The 16,311-nt window shown below is 46.1% G+C and overlaps 1 protein-coding gene across 1 annotated transcript in view; it reads right to left on the bottom strand.

Moving 5' to 3' along the window:
- KCNK17 (potassium two pore domain channel subfamily K member 17) overlaps positions 1-16,311 on the bottom strand; it is a 242,749-nt gene that overhangs the window by 20,406 nt on the left and 206,032 nt on the right. Inside the window, exons 3-4 of the mRNA XM_069608753.1 lie at positions 11,200-11,366; positions 2,419-2,587 (exon numbers count right to left, since the gene is read on the bottom strand). Coding sequence (XP_069464854.1) covers positions 2,419-2,587; positions 11,200-11,366 — 336 coding nt within the window. The remainder of the gene's footprint in view (positions 1-2,418; positions 2,588-11,199; positions 11,367-16,311) is intronic.

Raw genomic sequence — 16,311 nt, 5'->3', positions numbered from 1 at the left:
AAAGTTACACTTGTAGCTCCTTCATGCCACACCACACGCCCGGAATTTTCTTGAATGCCTGTTTGCCCCTGAATAAAATGTACTTTATGTATGACCTCCTTTGCGATTGTACTCAAGAAGCTTCTCTCCATCCTGAAGTCCTGGTTAACAGACTTCTTGTCCGCTATTTTTAGCTATCGAGTATGGCACAATTGCAAAATTTGATCTGCTAGCATACCAAAATGTTATGGTGGTAGCACTGCTTTAACTGCTGGTCTGGAAATAATGATGACAACTCCCAAATGCCCCCTTTACACCTCGGTGAGGCTACTTCTCACTTGGGTGAGATTATTCTAATGTATAAACCACTTAAATATGAACCTGGATTACCAGATAAACTCCAAAATCTTTCTTTCAAATCTTGGGCTCATTCCAAGATTTTAATATTCAATTTGACAATCCTAATAATCTGTTAACAGAGATTTCTTTACAATGTTGCCTCACCTGAGTAACTCTCATAATTTAAGATCAAGGCATAACTATTGATGAAATATTCTCTTCGAAGCCTCCATTTCCTCCTGGTTATGTTGCCCATTTCCCCTGTGGCCTTTTACCTTTATAAGGAAGGGGTCTCCCACTCCTTTCTTGGTTGACCTTGGATTTTTAAGGAGAACAGAATCATTAATTGTACCTCTTTTGGGAGTGCAGTCCATGGTATAGTCCTCTGCCAATCAGGCGAAGGCAGGTGTTCCAAGACAGACCATCCCCAAAGAACAATGGGGGTGACTGCTGTTGGACCAGGGTCTGCACCCTGCCAGCTGCACCTGTACCAGGTGCCTTACTGGAGGTGAAGGACTCCTGCGAGTGCCAGCTAAGCTCCCTGGTGTGCGAGTGAGGATAAAACAGACTCACCTTGTCCCCAAAACTCCGCTTTGGGTCTTGCAGCACCAGAGAAGCTAGATCAGAAGGTTTCCCGTCTTCTGCTACTTTGAACCAACTTTGACAGATAACATTATGACGGCTATATTTGTCTTGATGAGCGAAGTATGTTATCAAAATCTAGTATAAGCATATACATTTTGATAGAAGGTTATCCTTCCAAGATAGACAGTCTAGTACATTCCTGTTGTACTCTTTTTCCAAAATGCCCCTAAGTGAAAGGGGAGAAATAACACCAATGAGGGACCCAGCCTCTTTTGCATAAAATCATAAAATCAAAGAGCATGTTGGAACATATAAATGACCACATATCTTCATATCAGACAAATATGCTTGTGATTAAAGGGTTGCATTTTAGAATCACTAAGTTCAAAATGCGATTAGGCTTGGTGCTCATTTCATGTTGTACAGCACTCAGCCTAACATACAAATGTTTGTAACATTGAACCATATATCCTGATGAGCGCAGCCTTAGGATGTGAACATGAGGAGAGACTGGCTGAAGCATCAGTTACTGAATTGGAGTCTAATGGTTGTTTGCAGAATTTTAGCTAGGTCTCGGGGTAAGGATGGCTGTGCACATGCCATATTTATCAGAATATATGGTACACGTTGGAAGTTAGACGATTCGTTATGAAGTATATAACAGCCCCATATGGAATACATGTTCCTATTAATATAACGCAATAAAATTCTGCTGGAACCATGTAGTTTGTCCTGTTGCAGCTGGGTTCATTGATTCACTACCACAGGAGATTAAAATGCAGTACAGTTTAAACAATATCTAAAAATAAATTGGAATTAGGCAAATTTGCATACAATGAATTTTAGGGGAGACTTGCAGAATATATTGGGTCAGTCTGAAAACCTGAGTGTATTTCACTACTTGGTGGGTCAACAAAGAAACGTGATTTACGGCTCAATGTATATCCTATGCATGAAAAGCTGTTTATGTTGAGAATCCCCCTTGAGAATCAGATCGGACCCTTCCTCCACAGCACTGTGTACTTAGGGTAATTTAGACATCGCTTTACCATATGTAAGTGGCTATGAAATCAAATGTATGTCTTCGGCCTCCATGATACCTTGCACCTGGATGCGAGATCCTTCCATCAATACTTTCCACAAGGATGCTTATATTGTAAAGCACGACGATCAGCGGAATAAAGACCTGCAGGTAATTACACCTCAGAGAGTTAATACAAAGAAAATTCATAATACCGTCACATTTTTATATAGTGCTTCATGTTAGATTCCGCCACTTCCTATGTGTTGTAATTACAGGAGCTCTTATCTCCTAATTTAATTCTACACAACTTATCGATCTCTGAAGGATGAAGTGCTGAGTCGCCCCTACTGGGATTCCAACCTGTGTCTGGAAGGAGGACCCAGATGATTTGGGCAAGTGTTTACCTTGATGGACAGTTATGCCAGCATAAGGAATAAGGAATATCTTGCATAGAACTGATTATATGTAAAAAGATCCGCCATGATGCTTACCAATCACGTAGTCGCCGAAGCCTATTGTGCTGAGGGTGATGAAGGCGTAGTAGAAGGCTTCGTCATACGTCCATCCCTCAATGCTGGTGAACATCAATGGCGGCAGGAGGAAGAAGAGCAGGAGGCCAGTCAGCAGGGCACAGGAGCTGGTCAGTGCTTTCGCCATTCTCTGAACCAATCAAGACAAAAAGAACATGATACATATCTGCTGTTAGTTCTACTGTCTGGACTAAGAGGTGATGAACCAAGTGATGGGAGACAAGGAGAAAGGCGAGCAACAGAACATGTCTGAGCTTTGTGACAACCGCCTAAACTTCCCGCTCCTCCAACAATCATGTCTTCCGGGGTGCTAATAGCAATAATACCTTGTTCTAAAGGCTGTACCATGTGTTAACTTCCTGGGGCCTTTGTGAAAGGCCTTGACGCAATATCTCAATGGACAAGCTGCGAACAGGGTATTATTACTTAAATCTCTCAGTATGTATCCCGTGTCTTGCCGGAAAACAAAGATGGTTTTCAGTGAATATGTATGCACATTCAGTCTGTATCAAAGATGCTGAGGGGTGACACGTGCCTCATCCAAGCCCAGAGTTTTCATCTAAATTGGGGGGGATTTATCAATGTGTTCAGACTCGCTGAAGATGTCACACCTGGCATGCGGACACTTGAGGCCCGATTCATGGAATTTCTTGCACGGTTCAAAGTGACTTTGCACTGCTAAAGTGACTTTGCACTGCAGACACAAACCCTGATTCATGGAACTGTGCATAGTGTAGTTTTGCAGTGCAAAGTCAGTGTTGCAGTACAACATGACTGTGCACTGCACTTTGCACATTTCCATGAATCGGGCCCTTGGCATTTAGATCTAAAAAACGAAGATCCCCTCGCACCACTCTGTTTCTCTCTCTCCATCGGTGGCTACTGTGACGCGCCTCTGTTGCGCCACAGGTGGGGCCCCTACATGAGGACTGAAGCCAGAAAATGGAAGAACATAAAAAGAAGTAAATAAGAACATTCATAAAGAGATTTAACTTTTGTATCTCTTTTGGGTTTGTCTTATCAAGCAGGACCACACTTTCAGTACATGAAGCCAGTCTCTGCCTGTTAACCCTTACTCTCCGGCTCTTATGATGTGATGAAAGGAACCACCCACTGACCAGCTGAAAACATGTTTCATGGACACTGATTCCAACTTGGTCAACATTGTATGACCTAGATGACACAACATGAATGTCAATAAGGAAAGGAAGCAAGCTGGAGGCAGCATGGCACTTATCCCCCCTGCCTACAAAACCACCAGCAGGATACCTACGGTGCGTGCCAATGCATAGTAGACGCTCGCGCATGTCTCACTATGGTCACCCTCTACATGCCTCCTGGCGGCTCTGCTCTTTGCTAAATAAATGTCAAACTTTATGACAAATCTGCAAACGTTCTCCAACAACATCCTCATTGTTGGAAACTTTAACATTTGGGGATCCGCTTGGAATACACATCTAAAATGCTCTGCCACCAACTCTCCCTGTGAGTACATATATCTGGGGTTTGACGTTGCTGGAATAGTGTTGGACGCAACGGTGAAGACAATCATACTTTGTGACAGATTGTTTAAATCTGAGCCCAAAACCATGATAGGTACCTTTGTAGATGCCTTTTGTGCAATTGACAATTTTCAGAAAATGGGCACCTTGAAGAATGTGTTAGTCACATGCATAAAATGGCAAGAAGCGTGCCGTGGGTGGTCACTCAATGGAGCAGTGCATGTGATAAAGTCGCGACTTAAAGCAAAACTACTACAATTGAGTAAAGAACAGAATCTGGTCAACCTTTTTATCTGGCAACCAGAGCACTGATTTCTGTGGGTATATTTCTCGCAGTGAACACATTTATTAGCATTTATATAGCACACAGCAGCCCTGAGGCATCATATATAGTGGTGTATATAAGTGGTGTTTAATATCTTAATATATGATATTAAGATATTAAACCATCTTATATAGTGGCGTATCTGAAAAGTGCGATCGTAAAGCAATATTTACGACTGAAATTTAATATCAGTGTGGCACTGATGACCCAAAGTGCCCAAATGGGCATAGCACGACAGGATCGATATTGTAGGCTCTGTGGTGCAGAGGAATTAGAAAGTCTTGAGCATTTATTATTAGATTGTGAAAGCTTAGTGGCTCAGAGATCTAGCTATCTGAAAGCAACAATAATGTCAATTTGGAAGATATAAAACCTCTCTGGGCTACGTTTTTAGATGCCTGTGACAAAAACTTGATATTTTATCTAGTTTTATTTTACTGGAAGTGTGTGGAAATGTTGAACATTGTTTCCTGATAAAGTATTTAATTGCTTATTTTAATGACGTACTGATCCTAGATGGTTTTATTATTTTTAGAGTGTATGGTTTTTATAGACTATGCTTTTACTTTGATAACTGAACCTTTTAACTGCCGCAATTGCATACTCAGCAATCAATGCACTCACTCCTCTCCTAACGTTCAAAAAGCTGGGAAACTGATGCTTATTTTTGTGTTGTGTACATGTATGTTTTTATATGTTGTATATACAAAATATTAAATGAATAAATACATGAATAAAATGCTCTTTTCGAACCAATCTGCTGTCATGTCCATCACCATCTGGCCCTCTACAGCCACTCATACTGGGAATTGCACCTCGGACATGTTCCTGTCCCCTCACTAACATACTTGAAACTTCCTGTAGCAATGAGGAAACATTCTGTACCCACAGGGAGTTCCTTTATTCGTTAAAGGGTAATCCGGTATCGAGGGCATGTAGGAGTGCCCACTGGTGTCCACCACCCAGGCAACTCTCTCTAAAGTTCACTGGTGGAACACCAATGGTAGGGACATTCTACATTCATTTGCATTCCACATATGATCTCACACACTCTGACATCACACTCAGACACACACACACACACGGACACACATATCCCTTCTATAGCAAAGCACACACACACAGGCAACCAACACACCAATATCCAAGAACCTGACCAACAAGCCCACACTACAACCATCCGGACCATGCCACAGTAGAAGCAATGGCTGGTTTGCTGTGGAATCACCTAGTAGAGAACCACCAGATGCCAAATTCGTACCGTCACACCCACCCACACACAGGACATGCCTGAGCCATCCCCTGCAGAAGGAAAGCAAGGAGGAGAAGAGGAGCACAGAAGACCCTGTAACGTCCACATATGAGACCAGGAGCAAGTAGAATTCAACAAGCCAAATGCTCCAAAGTGACTACAACATAGAAGAGACCACCAAGACATTGGGACCCATCCTCTGCATTGAACCACAGTGAATAGACCACAGAATATTTATTTATTTATTGCATTTGTTACACGGCCAAACCCGGGGATATCATGGCATAGGTTGCTTAGAATACTTATCTGGTTACAAGTTATGTTACAATACAGACAGAAATATTTCAGAATACAGTAATATATGCATGCACAGAGTGCAAAGGGTCAAGCTGGCCGGAGCGCTGGTAGTCATAGCTGAGAAACTTCTAGTTAACTTTATGAAATAGCCATGTTTTGATGAGGCTCTTAAAACGCGGGTGCGAAGGCTCATTTCTAATGTGCATAGGAAGGGGGTTCCAAATCTTAGGTGCAGCTACTGGGAAACTGGAACCCCCCCCCCCCCGCCCTAGAACTCTTAAACCCTGGGACAAACAGGTGTGTGCTAGATCCGGATCTAAGGGATCTAGTTGATCATGTAAGGAGTGAGTGATGACATCTCACTCATTGAAACCTATAGTCTCACTATCCTTAACTGATCGGGAATGTTCACAGACTGTGAATGACCAGCACCATTCCTAACCCTTCTTCTCCCCTTCACCATTACTCTTGCGGTACTACACAGTTTTCATTTTATTGTTCGCAGGAATCCTAATGTTATGGAGATAGTACTTGTGGTCAGCGTCCTCAGATGTGTCTTCCTGACTCGGGGACTACTGGCGATTCCCTCATGCCCACCAGCCTCTCAAAAGTGGCAGTCATGGCAGATCAGCCCAGGCTTAACGCAAAGGAGGTGGAGTAGGGTGGCACACAGGTGCAGTACACACTTTTGGTTAGATACCCAATAAGAGAAGTTCTACCCACTTTTAGGTGCATATGAAAAAAACTTTTTGTTGAAAGAGAAGGCATACAGAAAAACAATATACTAACATTAGTAAAACTTTGCAAAACAGAGGTCACATTGTAGCAAGTATCACTTTCAAATAACAGTTCTTTATGTGGATCAAAGTCCTTCCTGAAGGAGAAACAGCAGTTACAAGTATGTGACATCTTGTCACTTCAGGCAGGCAAATTCTCAAGACCCCAAGAGGAGCCAGTATTGCTCGTAGGGGCAATATTTGGCGGGAGAGAGTTGCTGCAGCGTAATGTTGCCCCAAAGGAGCAGTTCCGAGAGTTCCATTGGAGGGAGACCCTCAAGAGTTTGTGAACCAGAAGAAGAGGTGCATTTTGAATTCACTGCCCTTTGAGATACGAGCGATTTCAGATTATTTTAAATTCCGAAAATATGTCAAAACGCGGTACTGGGAAATCGCTTTTATCTTGGCAGTTTTCTTGACCAATTTTCATCTGAAACTATCTGTTCTGAATATGCCTTTCTGATCTTAGCCAGATTTTCTTAGTTTGTTCCGTAATTTTAGAAACTGGTTCTAAAATTGTTGATCATATTTTTGTGTATGATATATGTGATAAGACATTTAGCGTGTACTTGTATTATAATTGTTGTGAAATGTTCTTGAGATTATCTGTACAGTGCTCTGATTCGCTTTTTTGTCTAGTGCATGCCACTTAAAAATTTAAATAAAGAAAGAAAGGAGGCGGGATCAGTGGGTGTAGATTGAGATTTGGAGGGGAAGTGGTTTCTTAGAGCCTGTCGGGTCTAGGCAAGTTCGGCCCCATGTCAGACCTTCCTACAGGTGCTTACCCCAGCTCCAAACGTATTTTCTTCTCCTGGCGAGTCCTCTTCCATGTCCCCTCTTTAGAAATAGTAGGGAGGTGACGTCCTCTTACCTCAAATATCCCCTTGACGTATGTCCTGCATGGGCAGACTGAGACCGTGTACATTTCTGTATGAGCTGGAAGGAAGATCGAAATTGACGTTTCACGTAAACTACCTTGCAACTTGCAGGAGATGTCAATGTGCGCAGTTCTCAATGGCGTTTGTGAACTGCGGTCTCCATGTTCATCACTGCAGCCATGCGCTTTGCGCGCGTGAAACAGCACACTTTGAGGAACACTGCTTTTGCACATGCACAATCCTTCCGTACGCATGGGCCCTGCTTTTTTGTTAATCTGTTTTTTTTTCTGGATTGTGTCCTTAAAAAAGGGTTCGTTTCTGATTAAAATAAAGAGAAATAAATGAAAAATGGGAACACTTTTTAAATGGTGCTTTATTTTTAAAAAGTGTATTTTTTAAGTTTGGGCCATGATTTATTAAATGAAACAACTATTCAGATTAATATATGGCTTTGGCCAATTACTTGACGAAGCACTCAGTATACGACTGAATACTAAGGACCTTACCACGAGTTGGGCGGTAGCCCTTAAATGCGGTGGTAATGCTGTTACCGCCACATTTAAGGGCTGGCCCAATCACGATTTGGGTGCTAAATGGGATGTGTTACCCCAATCTTTTTGCTAGAGGTGAAAATCCCATTTAGCGCCCCGTTTTTGGTGCCATTACCGCTGGTACTATTACCGCTCGTGGTAATAGCCCCAGCCCCATTGCGTCCAATAGACTCAATGGGGAATGGGGAGTTACCATTAGCACCCAACTGGTGATCCACCGCTAATAGTGCGAGACCAGTTCGCTGTAACGCAATTAACCTCGGGCAGTATCCCAGCGGTATTAATGCCGGAATACCGCCCAACTCGTGATGAGGCCCTAGCTACACTATTTGGCACACCACTGCCCTACTGTAATGATGATCCCCATTAAAATCACCCATAAACACGTGCACGCAGGCACCATGCTGTGAGAACAATCCCCATTAGTAGCCGGCGAGGGACAATCAGATTGTTCCAAACAGAGGCGTTGCTAGGGGAAGCTGAGGGGGCTATATCCCTGGGTCTTTTGGCAGTAGCCCCGGATAGAAGTTGACATGGCAGATGCTTTGGCAATGTTTGACACACGAAAGAAATTTACTATTTCAGTGGATGCTAGCGAGGCTGGAATTGGTGCAGTATTGTCCCAAGTGGAAAGGATGGTCATGACATGGTAATTATGCATGCATCACAAAGGCTCAGGGGAGCAGAAAGGAATTACTCCGTCTTGGAGAAAGAGCATTGGTCTGTCATTGGGAAATTGAGTAGTTCTGCAATTTTGTGTGGGATATGGCGTTTACCATAAGGGCTGTTCACAGACCACTCAAGTCCATTTTTGAGAAGAAGGGGTCATAAAAAGTCTCGAGAAGAGTGGCGTGTTGGGTGGCGATGTTACAGGGGCACTAATTTGAGGTGGAAGCTATTTCAGGAAAAGAGAATTTGAGGGCTGATCATGTGTCAAGACTTTGCGAGGATAGTGTTGAAGCTCAGGGTGTGGTGGTGTAGGAGGATATTCCTGATATGGTTTTACTATCACATGATGGAGGGATCACTCAAGAAGAGTGGGTGAAAGCACTGACGATTGATGAGATGTGGAAGCGTTATCATGTGTTTCATCTAAGAGGGTTGGCCGGAAAAGAGACTTTTGAATGGTCAGGAGAGGTCATGGTGGGAAGTGAGGTCTGACTTGAGTGTGAAAGATGGCATGTTATATCATTGGGATCATGATGTGGAAAGGATGGCAGGGAGTTGTGTTGAAAGTGAGGTATCTGGTAAGAATGCAGTATCGAGGCAGCAACCAATGGTGAATGTGTAAACGTTCTAGCAGATCTATTCTCAAGGTGGATGGAATATCAGACTGTGCGGGAGATAACAGCGCAAAGCATGGTTGAATTTTTACACTGAATCTTTGAGAGGGAAGGTTTTCCATTGTCAATCTTGACTGATATGAGATGTAATTTGTTGGGGGACATTTCCAGGAATACTTGAGGTTGAGTGGGGTGAGACATAAAAGGACGGCATAGTACCAACCCCAGACCAATGGCATGGTAGAAAGAGTCAACCGATGTGTTATGGAAGCTGTACGGATGGTGGGAGCATGTGGAAAAGACAGAAAGATACCAGTGAGAGATAGGTTGTACACTTTGAGATTGGCCCGCCATGAGCATACAGATGTGAATCTGTTTGAATTAATAAGGGGGGAGGAAACACAACACCAGGGATTTACCCCATGTTTAGGTAGGGCACAAGAATCCGATTGTGTAGTGGAGTTGGTGAGAGAAAGGATGGTCGGGAAGAAGAATGTGTGGGTGAGAAAGGTGAATGAGAGGTTGGGAAGGAGGGAGATGAATGCTGAGGTGGGTGATTGGGTCCACATCAAGAGGGTGGTAATAACAAGGAAAGGGGACATGTTATACACTGAACCTGTGCAGATGACCCATGTTTTGAGAAGCGTGTAACAATGATGGATTGCCAGTACTTCAAGGTAAGTTCTCGGGTTCTTTATTGTCCATGTCCTGAACTCCTCCACAAGACACAGGGATGGTAGGGGACACAAGATGACACAGGAAACACCGGGCTCACCCCCACGCCCATCTTCTCAGCTCACAGCTTCACTCTCCTCTCCAACCGTCACCAGCAGAACACCTCCACACAAACATTCCACACAAACATTCCACTACAGATGACCTCACACTCAAAGCTAATCTGTAGGCCAGATTACTACAAAGCGCAGTAAGAATTTGTGGTGGGCAAGTGTGGAATTTGGCCAGAGTTGCAAAGGTAAAACCCAGACCACAGTAGAGGAGTAGTGAGGGTTGGCTGACAATGGCAACCTTGGCGTGTGTACATACAGATGTATTTCCTTATGAGGTCTGTGGTATGTCTTATCGTGTGAATAGTTGTGGGCATGTGCACATAATTAGATGAGTGTGTGTGAGTGTGAAGGGGGGCAGGTTGTACTTGAGGGAATATGGAATTTAGGGGGTGGAATATGGAATGCTTAGCCCATGATATGGAATGTTATTCCTTGGCCACAGACAGTTGGCTTGCTCTTATGCTGGGCATAGGTTGGGGGTCTTTCTTACTCATATCTTGTGAATAAACCTGTACTACTTTAACCACGAAGAGTGTGGAGGCCATCATTACAGGTGCCCTGCTGTGAAATAATGCCCAGTTGTGAGAGTGATGACCATTTCAAGCGCATACAAATAAATAAATAAACCTGTGCTTGCAGGCCTCGCTGCTGTGAGAAAGCTGCCCATTCATTGACACGTCGACGCTCGTGCAGTGCGCTTTCCCAGTGCCGTGGAACACGTCTCAGAAGCAACGTTCTGGAAAATAACTGTCATCCGTCATTGTGTCACCAGCTCTCACTTCAAAGGGACTCTCTGACCGCCTTCCAAGTCAAAATCGCGCTGAGGGTTCGCAGCTGCACGAGATCATTATGGTGACGAGAAGCGAAATGATTTAGGCTGCCTGTTATTGAGGCCTAATTAAGGAGAGAGCGCTCTACCCCCGCCGGTAAGTACTTTTATGACACCCGTGTAATTGTGTGGGTAAACGTCAGCTGAGATTAACATACACAGATTGCAGCCGCCTGTCTCTGCTCGGTGTTTTCAGCGGGCCTTCAGTCCCAGTGCAGCTAGAGCTCCCTGTAACCCCGAACGCTAGAGGGCGCCACCTACCTGCTGGCGCAGTTTCCTCCCCAGCGCATCGGCACATCTGTGTACCCACGACAGCATCCACTGGCCAATCCGGTTCAAGAGGATCAAGTTCAACGGAATGCCGAAGAGGGCAAAAAAGATGCAAAATATCCGCCCGCTCACCGTATCGGGGCTCAGGTTCCCGTACCCTGAAAAGGGAGAGAGAGAAAGACAGAAATGGATTAGTGGGCCACCTATCCACTACCCTGCAGGCCCCTGCCGAGCCATGGGCCGACCCCATTAATCTGAGTGGCCTTCATTTCCATTATGCTTTGAATCAAACTCCATAGAACAATCACAACGCCCTACTTCCTCTCCTTCAGTCCACCCACAAAACAAAACCCCCTATATGGCATCCTGTGCCTCCACTCCATCCCCCTATCCCATTAGCACGACACCCCTGTCTGGGGTTCTGCATCTCCTCCACTCCCACCACTCCATTCTCTGCACAAACCCAGTTCAGTAATGTGAGCCCACAAAAATCTCTGTTTTACAGCTGCAGAACCAAGAATAATACAAACAGTGAAAGCATATGCATCATACAGCCACCTGCTAGTAGTCATTGTTCCCTACACCACGCTGCTCGATGCACCCCTGCTCTTCCCATCACCTACTAGCTATTGGTTATTTCACCACCTGCTCTAATTTATGATCTGCCACCAGACTGGGCCGGTCTTAAGGACAGCAGCGCCCTTGGTGACTTGGCGCCCTCCTGTCCCCCGCGTGCCCCTGGTTACCAGGGGGCGAGGCGGAAGGGGGCGGGGCCAGGATGGGCCACTTTTTTTTATTTTTTTTACCCTCCTCGCTCCGGGGAGGAGGTAATGATATTAATAAGTCGCGTCAGCAGCCCATTGTCATTGAATGAGCCTGCCGCCGTGGGTGCATTCAACGACAATGAGGCGCCTGCCACGCCTTCTGACACCACGCCAGCTTGGGGGAGCCTTTGAAAGACTCCCCCAAGCTGGCATGATGGGGGGCTAATGGCACCCTTTGTCATTAGGGGCGCCCGCGGCAGAGGGGTGCATGTGATGGCAAAAGCCTGCCTGCCACGCCGCCTCCCATTACGCCACCTCGTGGGAGCCCTTGAAAGACTCCCCCAAGCTGGCGTGATGGGGGCTAATGGCCTCGGGGGGGGTGTGGTGACCCGGGTGGTTGCCCGGCTCGCCCCCCCCTAAGGCCGGCTCTGCCACCAGATCTCAGTATGCGAGCAGCACGCCCGTCTGTGCTTTCCCTTAAGCATCATCTGCGTATCCCCGACTCCTGAACCTTTCTTGCATATCTACCTTCAAGCTTCTGGTTCAATTAAGGTTCATCATGCAGAGAGATTGTGAATATGGCAACCCTCTTGCAAAGGAATGGGCATGCCAAGGTGATAACCTCATTTAGTCGGATTTTGAAATGTACTCAAGACCCACATCTTCGAGGAGTTTCTCCTACTCAACACCTATGCCGTCACGCCACCCCGCGGCACCTGACTCGCTAGACAACGCCCATCCCCCTATCTCCCCACCACTCTGTACAGCTGTACCCCTCCTCTATGCCACTCTATCATACCCTCACAGTATATCTGTTCTGTTAACTCTGAAAAGTGCTCCGTTATGCATATGCACTGTTGTATACCTCTGTAAAGTGCTCTGTTGCTTCTCGAAGCTTGGTCTGTGCTCAATAAATACAATTATAATAATAAAAAATTGACCTTGGATAATCTCTGAATTTATAATAGTTAGGCCGGGTGGCCTACTCAATAAAGGACGCGACACTGGAGAAAGTAATAACGTCTTCTTTATTGAAGTAGAAACTAAGAACTGCCTTCTCTCCCTTTCTCCCCTCCCCCTCCCACGTCAGTCCCGCATGGTCAGTCTCCTTGTTAAAGGGGCAGTGTCGCGTAACATCACCCTCAGACTCTGCTCTGGCTGTGCAACGGCATGCTATGCAGTTCTTCACCCACCTGTCGCCCATTGAGTCTAGAAAAGGGAACCGCACATGACATCGGAGTTGGCGTTTGGTATTATCCTGACGTCTGCCTAGCATTCTTCGACCAGGTGAGGTGGTCTTCTGATGGTCCACCTATGCCTCTCCCTTTCCTCATCCCCCACAAGTGGCCTTGTTGCTTCAGCTGGCTCAGTTACTCGATGACGTGTTTCATTTGGGGGAAGCCACAAGTCGTCCCTGGTTTCACGTGGAGGAGGATCAGGGTCTAGCTGCGGAGGTCCTTCCTCTTCTCTCTTGACAAAGTGCTTGAATTCTGAGCTGTTCCTCGTGACATCCTTCTCCGCGTTCTCTGCCATCATCAAGGTGCCTTGGATGGCTGTGATGATGTACCGCTTTGGATCAAACCGGGTGTCAGTCTTCTTGGAGGTTGTTTGCTGGGATCTGCGTGATTTTACCAAACCCAAAGGTTCGACTCCCAAAGTTTGATTTTCTATTTTTCAAAATGTCTTGCGAATATATATATGTGTCGGGAAACCCCCCACAACCCCCCACCTTAACCTTGACATTTTTTATACACTTTACCTCCCCACATATATATATGCAAAGAATTGGGGGTCGAACTTTTGCGAGTCGAACTTTTGGTATTCGGTCCTTTTGTACAATACCGTTTGCTGCACCAGTACTTCGTCTCCCACTTGGAACTCTTTGGGCCTTGCTCTTCTCCTCAGTTCTCTGCCTGCTCGAGTCTTCTCTTTCCACTCCCTGTCCCTCTGTATGACTTCGGGGTCTCCTTCCTGCTTGGTCATGGGGTGCTTCACTATACAGGTGCGCATCTCATACCTCATCATCAACTCTGCAGGTGCTTTGTTGGTGGCTTCATGGGGTGTATTCCTGTAATCCCAGAGTAATCAGCACAGTGCTTAATGAGAGTCAGTACCTTCAATACGGGCCCTCTGCATCGTCATCTTAATGGAGGCCATAAATCGTTCGGCCATGCCATTGGCTTGGGGCCACCTTGGGGTAATCTTCTGATGGGTGAACCCCATGTGGTTTGCAAAAGCAGTGAACTCCTGTCCACTGAACGGGGGCCCGTTGTCAGATTTTATGATGTCAGGGATTCCCCATTCACTCAATACTTCTTCAAATGTTGCCGCTACTTGGGCAAACGCAGTGATCGTTACCTTCTTGACGATTGGGAACCTCAAGTGTTCGTCTATGAATAGGAGAAGGTATTCCTCTGACTCATGGGTCCGTAGAAATCAACTGCCACCCTTTCCCAGGGCCTTTCAGGAATGTGCGTTGGCTGGATTGGGACAGGTGGCTCTGCTCTATGCAGTTCTTCACCCACCTGTCGACCATTGAGTCTAGAAAAGGGAACCGCACATGACATCAGAGTTGGCGTTTGGTATTATCGGCGCCTCTGTGTCCCTCGTGTGCTGTCTTTATCACTTCTGCTTTGAGTGCTGCAGGGATTACTAACCGGAATCCACTCAGTAACATTGCATGGTCTTTCATGGCTAGTTCTGTATGTACCTTGGCAAGTCTGTCTATCTCCTCTCTGCACACCCCTGGGTGGTTTAGGGCTGCACGTCAATAATCTCTCCACTTGTTGTTTTCAGTCAAGCTGATTGCCAATGCCATGGAGGGGTCTGCAGTGGATGCATTTGCGACCATCTGCAGTGACACTACCGGTGGAAGTGCATTGGAGGTCACATAGTTTATGTACTCCGTGTCGCCTGCTCTGGAGACAGGTTTGCCGGCCGGGTGGCGTGATAAGTAGTCCGCCGGGTTGTTCTCACCCCCAGACCTGTGGACAATGTCAAAATCATACTCTTGCAGTCTAATGCCCCAGCGTTCTATCCTGGGGGGCATTCTGGTACGGGGATTGCCAAACAGGGACAGTAGGGCCTGTTGGTCCGTTGTAAGGGTGAACTTCTTTCCTATGACGAAGTGCCTGGGATGAGTGTCTTTGCCAGGATTGCCCCCAATCTCACTGGGCTCGCATCCACGACAATTTCTGTGTGCCAGTCAGGGTCGAAGCATGCCAGACGACAGGCTTCCGCTAGTGCAGTCTTTATGGTGTCAAATGCTTCCTGACACTCAGCGGACCAGGCAAACTCTGTGTCTTTCTGCAGTAGCCGGTGCAGCAGTTCTGTGATGGAGGCGTAGTGGGGATATAGCGAGCGCAGTATCCTGCCATCCCCAGAATTTAGCAGATGTCTACCACTTGTGTGGGCTCTTGGAGTTTGGAAATGGTGTTGACCTTGTCGGGGTCTGGCGTCAGGCCGTCTGCAGAGAAAATGTGTCAGAAAAATTTCAGCTTGGTCTTGCTGAAACTGCATTTTTCAATGTTGAGGGTTAGGCACGCTCCTTGGACGGCAGTACCTGTTGCTAGCAGTACGTCGCCATGCTCTTTGCAGGTTTTCCCGAACACAAGAATTTCATCACTGTTGTTCATTGCTCCTCTTACAGGCCGGATGACTTGTCTTCTAGCCTCCTGAAAGATTTCGGTGGTTGATGAGATGCCGAAGTTGAGGCGTTTGTAGCAAAAAAGGCCATTGTGGATGGCAAAGGTGGTGATGACCCTCGAGTCGGGGTGTTGTTCCATCTGCTGATAACCTTGATTGAGGTCCAGTATGGAAAACAACACAGAGCTGTTTAGCTGGACTATCATGTCTTCAATTCGAAGACCTGGATGTCGCTCCCTAGGGATGGCAGTGTTGGCCATCCGCAAGGTCTACACATAGTCTCAGGCGTCCTCCCTCTTTTGGTACGATCACAAAGGGTGAGACCCATTGGGTTGGACCAGATGCTGGTTCGATTATGCCATCATTGAGTAGTTGATTGAGCTCCTCCTAGACTGCGGCTTGTAGGTGGAATCCTACCCTCCTCAGATGTTGGGGGACGGGCCAGACTCTCTCGTCGATGTGTAGTTTGATGAAGGACTACACATAGGGGGTTCTTTCAATTTGCCTAGCCCCTTGCAGAGGAGAGGGAACTTCGATATGATCGTCTCCTTTGTGATTAGGGGTATTGGTGGGGACCCATCTCTCACCATGCAGATGCTTTCACTTGTGATATCTGTTGAGGATGAGGTTGACATACTCATCCTGAAAATATTGGTCACAGTAGTCCCCTCCATAGGGGAGTCCTTGTGTTTGC

This window comes from Ambystoma mexicanum, chromosome 4q (assembly GCF_040938575.1).
Source record: "Ambystoma mexicanum isolate Mex_15411 chromosome 4q, UKY_AmexF1_1, whole genome shotgun sequence".
Classification (NCBI taxonomy): Eukaryota; Metazoa; Chordata; class Amphibia; order Caudata; family Ambystomatidae; genus Ambystoma; species Ambystoma mexicanum.
The sequence above is the reverse complement of the archived record's forward strand: the minus strand, read 5'-3'. Positions and strand labels throughout refer to the sequence as shown.